General features: G+C 34.9%; 1 protein-coding gene across 1 annotated transcript in view; it reads right to left on the bottom strand.

Moving 5' to 3' along the window:
• Positions 1–329: 329 nt before the first annotated feature.
• LOC109206507 (jacalin-related lectin 3-like) overlaps positions 330–9,946 on the bottom strand; it is a 12,050-nt gene continuing 2,433 nt past the window's right edge. Inside the window, exons 3-6 of the mRNA XM_019369329.1 lie at positions 1,429–1,749; positions 985–1,017; positions 669–890; positions 330–587 (exon numbers count right to left, since the gene is read on the bottom strand). Coding sequence (XP_019224874.1) covers positions 330–587; positions 669–890; positions 985–1,017; positions 1,429–1,749 — 834 coding nt within the window. The remainder of the gene's footprint in view (positions 588–668; positions 891–984; positions 1,018–1,428; positions 1,750–9,946) is intronic.

Below are 9,946 nucleotides of genomic sequence, written 5' to 3'. Positions count from 1 at the left end.
CTAGAGAATGCAATCTCCGGCACCTAAAAATTCCTCATTAAAAAAGGAATATTACACAAATAGCAATCCAGATTCTAAAAGGAACTAGTCCACTATGGTATTGGGCTATCGTAGTCTTAACGCTGATTCCACATAAAATCATTTGAGATAGCAAAAAATATGCGACACACATCAAATTTGAGAATAGACTAAAGAAGTTATTCAAGAAAAGAAAGTTCTCATAGTATTAAATAAAATGCTCGAGTAGCACAAGCAGGACATCACAAAAACATACAAGATAGATCAGGTAATCCTTCCAATATTACAACCATAACTAGAAATATCAGAACTTAGAAATAATCCATGTGAACACCAATAGCATACAAGCAAGCACCACTTCTGCCATGAAAACCAACAATCCTTCCTCTTGCTGCTGCAGACCTAAAATAAGTTCCAATATCACGTCCGTAGGGGCCAAATTTTCTCTTGTTTGTATAAAATGTTATCTGTTTTATTGCGTCTGTGCTCCCACCAAAATTCTCAACCATAGCCGGACCATAAAATCCATCAACTCCAATCAAGAACTCATTTTCACCATCAATGTTTATCTGTAACATATTCAGAGTCATGCCAACGAAATCAAATAACAAGAAGAATTTTCGTTGAAAAAAATAGAAGCAGAATATTACTATAATTCCGTCGCTCCCAACTCTATCACCACGATGTGACCTACGCGATGCTTTTTCTTTTACATAATGAACTTCCAGTCCGGTTATGGCTGAAAAACATGTGTCCACATGAAGGATCACTCGCGTGATAGTAGTAAATACTCCGTCATCCCATGGTTTTCCACTACATCCTCCCCAAGGTCCAGCGCTTCGCGGCACAAGAGTAATCATCACACCGATGTTCTGTTAATAATATGATACAGCCAAAAGAGATGTGTACAATTATATCGTATGTACGTTCACCATCACTTTCATTAAAAATTATAATTGCCAATACTTGAACTTCATTCAACCAGCAACCAGAATTAGCCTATAACATCAGGTACAACCAACAAATTACCATGAACAAACTCTACATATAGTTTGAAATTCTTACAGAAATTTTGGTTTATATACTAAATTCGCACCCATATTTGTGATAAAGTAGTATAAGCAAATACCTCTAAGTCTAACTATCAGCTGTAGAAAAATCATATTCGGACAAGAAAATAAAAGATAAGGGCAGCCCGGTGCACAATGCATTCCGCATTTACGCAGAGTCCGCGGAAGAGCTGCATGCAAGGGGGTGTGACGTAGACAGCCTAACCTAATACAAGCCTTAGTGGCTGCTTGCACGGCTCAAACCCGTGATCTATAGGTCACACGGAGACAGCTTTATCGTTGCTCCTAGGTTCCAAGAAAATAAAAGATAGTACAAGAAAAAGGAGTGGCAAGTACGTACGTCATGGAATTCAGCAGTTTCTTCAATTTTAGGTTTCTTTGGCACAACTTTTTCAACTTGAGTGAATGTAGTAACTTGCTGCAAATAAACACCAATGGCATCAAGGTACCAACTAGAACGCCCGTGGAAACCCACAATTGCACCACCTTCTTTCATAACAAGTGAAAATTTAGTTCCATCACTAGCCTTGGTTCCAAATGGTGCATAAGTCTTTAAATTAGTTGTAAAACAAAGAGATTTTACAACCAAATTGCCGGCATAATGTCCTAATGTGCCGTTAATGCCTATCAAATATTCCCGGGGAGCATTCTCAATAGTAACCTGACAAACAATCAACCAATAAATTAAGCTACTTATATGTTGGCTATACAAATGATCTAAATAATTCTCAGTATTCAGATATTACTAAGAGATGGTACATTGGTTATTTGTGTAATTCAAACCTTCCCTTGGAAATAGATAAGGAAAAGAAAACAAAGTTGGGAATAATGCACATTAGACTAGAAACTCAAGGGCAGTCCGATGCTCTAAGTTCCAGTTATGTGCGTGGTCCGGGGAAGAGCTGGATAATATTAGATTAGAAACTAACATAGCCAAAATAAATTTAAAATTTCTAAGAAGAAGATGTTGTAGAGAAATATGAAACTAAACATAACTATTTTATAAAAGAAATGTATTACTTTGACATTAAATAACATCTACTTCTGAAGAAAGTGCAAATTAAATGGTGAGAAAATTATGTGGTTACAATAATTTTAGATATACCTCGAGTCTTTTATCTCCTCCGCTGCCACCAAACTTTGGTGAATTTATGATACCTTCTTCACCAATGGTTCGGAAAATAATGGAGTCTATAACTTCTCCATGAGCTATTAGTATCTCCTTAATTGGATATTTTAGCTTGTAATTCCATTCTGATCCATTGGTGCCTCCCCATGGCTCAACCAAGATAGACTTGCTTGATCATAACTTGGTTGATATTCCTTCATAAAACATGTACTTATCAAGTTAATGGTTCTCTTTTGAAAAATAAATTAATAGTATATAAAATTACAAGAAAGACAAAAAGAACGGCCAGGGTGAGGAAAAACTTTAGTTAGAACATAGATTTATATATATGCATGGAAGTCAAAAGTAGTTCAAAGAGATCTTATCAATAGTATTTTGCAGTGGAAAACAAGAAAAACCAAAATAAAAAGAAAAGTAGATTGCAAAGAATCATGGTTACCATTTTATGGTGATCTCCTGTTTGTTTTTCGAGTTCTCCCTAATTCACCAGATATGATGTGCTAGAGTTGTGACAAGGCTTGAGTGAAGAGAACTAAACATATACACATTAATGATTATGTTACACCTAGAGAATATAAAAGGCCTAATGGCATGCTGCCTAAAAAATAACCAAATAAGAGTTCAATCTAGAAACATGAGAAGTACTGGCGGCTAAAAGGCCAAAGGTTTGACATTAAAAGTAGAGCCGAGAAGATCATGCGTTCATACGTAATAAATCCAGCCCAGAACCTAGAGCTCCAGTTATTGGTTGATCTTAAAAGTATCGATTAAAAGAGATTAAAATTTTCTTCTTCTTTGAGATATAGGATGTACTCTCTCCGTTCACTTTTTGACAAGTATACTAAAAATAGATTTTCAATTTTAGTTGTCACTTTACGCATATCAAAAGAATACAAATTTTTTTTTCCTATTATACCCAAAGTATTTATTATTTATTTTAAATCATTTTTTCAAATCTTATAAAATTTACATCAATTAATATGGGCATCATACTAAATTATACACTTTATTTATTATTTCTTAAGTGAAAAGTCAAAACGTGCTAAGTAAAAGTGAACGGAAAAAATATAACTGATATTTATTATATATGAATAACAAATTGGACTGCAGTAAAATCAATGTGCACGCTTATGACTTCAAAAACTACATTGCATGATTTGAGAATAAAGGCCCTCGGTACCACTACCTAGTATCGATGAACTTAGGAATCATACTTTAAAAACGGTTAGTCCAAACCAGTCGAAAGATACTTTTAACATGATCTAATATGTAATGATTCGATCGGTCATTTTGAGAATTTAAATTCCGATCAGCGGCATAAGGTCTTGAGAAGCTTCATATTATGTTTATCGACTTGCGTGCATGGTTGAATTTAGTTACGGAGGATTCGGAATCGAATTGGAAGAAGGATTCTATTTCTGGAAGCTTAAGCGGTGAGAATTTGACCGGAATTGAACTTTTGAGTAAACGACTCTGAAATGGGTTTTGGACTTGTCTGCAAAGTTTGGCGTCGTTCCGGGTTGATCTGATAGGTTTCGGCGCGAGTTCTAGAAGTTGGAAGATTTGGAAGTTCATAAGCTCGATTCATGGCGCGATTTGTATTTCCGGCGTTGTTTGATGTGATTTGAGACCTCGAGCGAGTCAGTATTAGGTTATAGAACTTGTTTATGTGTGTAGACAAGGTCTCGGGGGCCTCGGGTGTGTTTCGGACAAGTTTTGGATATTTTGCATGGTTTTGGAACATGTGTGATTTCTGGTGTTTTCGCACCTGCGGCCTTGGAGCGCAGGTGCGGCTCCGCTTCTGCGTGAGCCTGATCGCATCTGCGATCTTTGAGCCTGGAAACTAGCTCGTTTCTATGAATGCTGGAACGCACGTGCGAAACCGCTTCTGCGGTTGGTCTATCGCATTTGTGAAGGAGTCCGCTTATGCGCTCTTGTTATTGCTTCTACGGCGCCGCTGATGCGGCCAATTGTCCGCAGATGCGGACCTAGGTCTGTAAGTCAAGTTCGCAAATGCAAACGCCTTCCCGCAAATGCGGTAGCGCAAATGCGCTTAAGTGCCTACAGATGCGGAAGTCCTCGCAGAATCCTTGGTTTGGCCATTTTCTTCATATTTTGAGTTTTGAACTTCGATTTTGAGAGCTTCTTCCTAGGTTTTTCAAGCAAATCGATTGGGTAAGTGTTCCTCACCTAGTATCTAATATATTCCATGATTTTATCTTCATTTATATCATTTGATTTGTGTTTTGGTTGAGAAAATGGTTGGTTTTTTAAGAAAGTTTTCAAAATGAAAAATCATGATCTGGGGGATCAAATGGTATCGGAATTTGATAAATTTTGTATGGTTAAACTCGTATCTGAATGGGTATTCGGTCTTTGTAAAATTTGCTGGGTTCCTAAGTGTGGGCCCGGGGGTCGACTTTTGGACCGATTTTTGGATTTTGTTAAAGATTGAGACTTTATGATCTGGAATAGTTTCTTATGAGTTTTAATTGTGTTTTGGAGTTATTTTGATAGATTTGAGCCGTCCGGAGGTCTTTTCGCCCGAGAAGTGCATTTTAGAGTATTGGTTTGTCGTCTTTGAGGTAAGTATCTTGCCTAACCTTGTGTGGCGGACTTTCCCTTAGGATTTGAGTCTTCTATGTTAATTGTAAACCGTGTACGCGAGGTGACGAGTGCGTGCTCGGACTTATTTGTGAAAGATGGCCTTTAGGGTTCTTAGGTCCTTATAGTCACTGTGTATGAAGGTTTTCGTGATACGTTTGAGTTCCTATTTGCTGGTTTCACTTCTACATGCTTCAATTAGAATTAATAACCTTAGGATTCACTCTTATTGCCTATTTAACTCTTATTTGAATTAACTGAAGATTTTGCCTCTTCTATCGTCATGATATCTTTTCACAACTGTTTATCTATAACTAAAATTTAATTCCATCTCATCCTATAATTGTTTAGTCTTAATTGGAGTTATGATCATTTTCTGCAGCCTACCATTAATTGAATTGTTGAGTATCTTTCGCAAATTGCTCAACCTTAAAAGGAGTTTAGATAACCTATATCTTAGTTGGCTGCCTTTATTTGGGACTATTGGACTCATGTTGACTTCCTTATTGTTGACTTGTATATTGTGGGATCGCTGCTACATATTATTTTTCCTTGTTGAACGGTTCCCTTTATGCCTAGTATTATTTACTGTGGTTATTCATTGTGAATTGGTTCTACCGTTTCTTTGTGATTTAAAGTTCTTGAGTAGAGTTACTCGCCGTACTTTGTATTATTATCATTTTTGCTGTTGTACATGTTGTGGTGATGTACGAGATTTCTACCGTGCAGTAACTGTTATTTCTATTGGTTGCGCTGCATATTTACTTTGGGACTATGGGACGGTATCCCGGTATATCCCCATGTTCTGCATATTTGGGACTACGGAATGGTATTCCGGTAGATCCCCCTGCACATTTACGTTTGGGACTACGGGACGGTATCCCGGTAAGTCCCCTTGTTCTGCATAATTACTTTGGGACTACGGAACGGTATTTCGGTAGATCCCCCTACACATTTACGTTTGGGACTACGGGACGGTATCCCGATAGATCCCCCTGTTCTGCATATTTACTTTGGGACTACGGAACGGTATTCCGATAGATCCCCCTGCACATTTACGTTTGAGACTACGGGATGGTATCTCTGTAGATCTCCCCTCCCCCTGTTATGCATAACTATGGGACTCCGGAATAGTATTCTGGTAGATTCCCCTTACACATTTACTTTTGGGACTACGGGACGGTATCCTGAGAGATCCCCTGTTATTATCACTGTGTTCTGAGTTGTTGTTTTTCATTGATCCTATCCCTGCAAACATTCTACGTGATGTCTGTTCTTTTTCTTATGCTTACTAGCTGGTATGAACTATGTTAGGACACTTGCACAAGCATACACATGGCTAAGCACCCTTATCGGATAAGAGGCTTCTTGATATTGCTGAGTATAGACGCACGCCCTTGTTTATTTGCCTTCCATGTAAAAATGGCTCTATTTGGCACGTGAGTTGCCAGTATGATTATGAGGTGTGATGAGCGCACATGATGCCAAGTGTTAGGGTTCGGGTATGGAGACCCGTATTGTATGATTATGAGATGAGGTGTCATAGGGTGACTTATATTCGAAGAATATTTATTTGGAAAGCTTATATTCGAAAGGTATTTTTTTTTTAAACTATTTTTGAAAAATATTTATTTGAGGGAAGTATATTTCGAAATACTTTATCACTTGAAGGATTGCCTAATTGATTAAAGTTTGTTGACTAAGACCTAATGTGAAAACTATCGTAGTTGCTGAGTTATGACTTGTCTTTACTGTATTTGTAATTTTGGATTTGGGTTGTATTTCCGTTCACCTTTCTGTGTACTTATTATGGTGTTCCGCTGTTACTTGTTGTTTTCTTTCCTTATTGCAATTACTGTATTGTTAGCCACATCGCATAGTCTTTATATGGATATCATGTTTTGTTGTTTCTATACTTATACTTGTTCAATTTATTAGACCAGTGGGTGTCTTGACTGTTCTTCGTCACTACTCCACCGAGGTTAGTCTTGATACTTACTGGGCATTGTTGTAGTGTGCTCATACTACACTTCTGCACATTTTTGTGCAGATCCAAGTATTGTTCATTAGTAGTTGTGCGGATTCTTGACAAGGAGACTCAAGGTACCCTGCTGCTGTGTTCGCAGGCTTCGGAGTCACCTTCTATTTTGTATTCACACTGTTGTACTTATTTCAATACAGTTGTGTTTAGAAGTTGTAGCGAAACTCTGTAGAGCTTATGACTTGTACCACCGGTTTTGGGAAGATGTAAATTCCATAAAGATTTCTATATTGAGACTGTTAGACTTTCTTTATTATGGTTGATATTCAGTAAATGTTAGGCTTACCTAGTCCCTAAGACTAGGTGCCATCACGAAACCCAACGGAAGGAAATTGGATCGTGACATAATATTATCCATTTTGGGTCAAATTTGCATGATTTTTCTCAAAAGGTCTTATACTTTCAGCTATCAATACGTAACTTTGTTCGCATGCCAGCAAAAATTAACTGTATTTCCATTTATCAAATTGTCACGTCATAATACGTTTTTAGTTTTTTCTACAACATATTAAGGAGGGAGGTAGAAATATACATACAAGACCACATTAAGTCAAGCATCGTTACTTAAGACAGATTGAACTGGTTAAGTGACCATCCCTATGCTATGTCATAGTCATAATTTGAATACCTTTCATTACCCTTCACAAACATTCGGCAACTCAACCTTGAACAAGATTGGGACTAAGATTTTAAATCATGCTCGACATATATATATATATATATATATATATATATATATATATATATATATATATATATATATATATATATAATTGAATTTTTAGATAAAGTCTAAAATTCGAATTTAAATTAAAAATACAATTTTTTTTTTATCATGTTATCATACTTAATTTGGTTAACAATGATATGAAATCATGTTAGGAACTTTTGTTATTTTTTATAATTATTTAAATACTACTTCGCCTATAGCAAAAAAAAAAAAAAAAAAAAAAACTCCATATAACTATAAAACTCTTTCACATTTAAAATCTTATACGTATAGTTCTTTGAAACACTGTAGCTAGATTTGAATAAAACGAAATCTTTTAAAACAAATGTAATATATAGGGTACACGTCTATGTTTATCTAAACAACAAAAAAGAGTTTACAAAACCAAATAAAAGCTTGCTTACATATATAATAAAGTAAGCATACATGCTGGAGAAAGAAACATCACAAAATCAGTCAATATTAAAAAAAAGTTGTTTCTTTTTTCTTCTTGAAGAATATTTTTTGAAGAGTCAATTTGCATAACTGGTGTCACGATCCGGATTTTCCCACCATCGGAGTCGTGATGGCGCCTACTCGTGGTAGCTAGGCAAGCCAACTTATTTACCTTCCCATCACTAAGCAATTATTTTTAACAGTTTATAGCATCAATGTAGAACATGAAATTTAATAATAATAATAATAATAGCGGAAGTCTAATTCATAAGTCTGAATCAAAACGCGGAATAGTCAACAATAGCCTCTACCCAAGATTTGGTGTCACATTACTCACGAACCACTAAGAATAAACTAAATACAAAGGTCTGAGAGAAATATAACAACTGTCTGTCTCGAAAACAATGAGGCAACAGTCAAAAGGAAAATATAAAGAAGAGACGCCGGGCCTGCGGACGCCTGCAAGGCTACATCAGTCTCGTGAATAGGAAAGTCTGCTCCCGAACTACTGCTGCTGCTGCGCCTCAAAACCTGGACCTGTACAAAAATGCACAGAAGTGTAGCATCAGCACAACTGACCCCATGTGCTGGTAAGTGTCTAGCCTAACCCCGACGAAGTAGTGACGAGGCTAGCTGGACATCACATAAACCTGTGCAGTTATAATANATAAAACAAATGTAATATATACGGTACACGTCTATGTTTATCTAAATAACAAAAAGGAGTTTACAAAACCAAATAAAAGCTTACTTACATATATAATAAAGTAAGCATACATGCTGGAGAAAGAAACATCACAAAATCAGTCAATATTAAAAAAAAAGTTGTTTCTTTTTTCTTCTTGAAGAATATTTTTTGAAGAGTCAATTTGCATAAATGGACATCAAACAAATAACATAACTTTCGCTATACAATTGTTATCATTAATTTCAATTTAGCACATTCAAGGAATTGAAGGGTATAAGCTGAAACCCCTTCATTTAGCTGTAGTCAAGCCAATATTGCAAGGGTATAATATTTTTTTGTTGAAGAATATTAGTTTTGAACCATTAGATTATGTGAAAGGTTTTTTTTTCAAGCTCAACAAGAGATAAATTGATTTCTAATTGATAGTTTCTATAGCGACTTTTAAGTGTAAGAAAGAGTATATATAAAGAAAAAATTGGTATGACGTGAAATTTTTTTTTTTAAATGTAAACAAGTTATTTCGAAAAAACTCTTTACTTTTTTAATTCAAAGATAATAAAAAGATAAGATATTTTTGAACATTAGTAGAGAGTTTTAAAATTATTATAATAGAAGATGACAACAAATTTCCCCAATTTTTGAACATTAGTAGAGAAATAAAAGATGACAACAAATTTCTTCTTATGTTTCATCTTTGGTGAGTATAAAAAATTTGAAAGTTAATCTCATCCATTTTAAATACATTTTTTTCAACTCAAATACATAGATTATAAGATAAGAATATATTCGAATTTTTTTTTTAATTTAAATTATGTGTCGTTTTTAAAAAATCACTATTACTAACAAACTGATATGATATTCGAATTTTAATTGGAATACAATTTGAGTATTTTGCATTGAGGTTAAGCCAAGTATGGTGTCGAAAAATAAACTACTTGACAATTTTAAGACAATATATGTAATGTTTTACAATAATAATCAACTAATTTAACATTTAATGATTCAAAGAACAAACTTTTTTTATATATAGGCTATTAAAAATTCAAATTGAAGGGCTAGAGATATCGATAAACTTAATGTGGAGCCATACTGAAATAAGTCCGGCCAAAGAATCATTTAAATTTTTAGATAGCCGATTAAAGTGAATTTTAGATTAAAAATAATATCTTCACTTACATCAGTATAAAGATATCATTAATATATATATATATATATATATATATATATATAT

The sequence above is a fragment of the Nicotiana attenuata genome, unplaced genomic scaffold (assembly GCF_001879085.1).
Source record: "Nicotiana attenuata strain UT unplaced genomic scaffold, NIATTr2, whole genome shotgun sequence".
Taxonomy (NCBI): domain Eukaryota; kingdom Viridiplantae; phylum Streptophyta; class Magnoliopsida; order Solanales; family Solanaceae; genus Nicotiana; species Nicotiana attenuata.
This window is presented reverse-complemented; position numbering and strand designations above follow the sequence as displayed.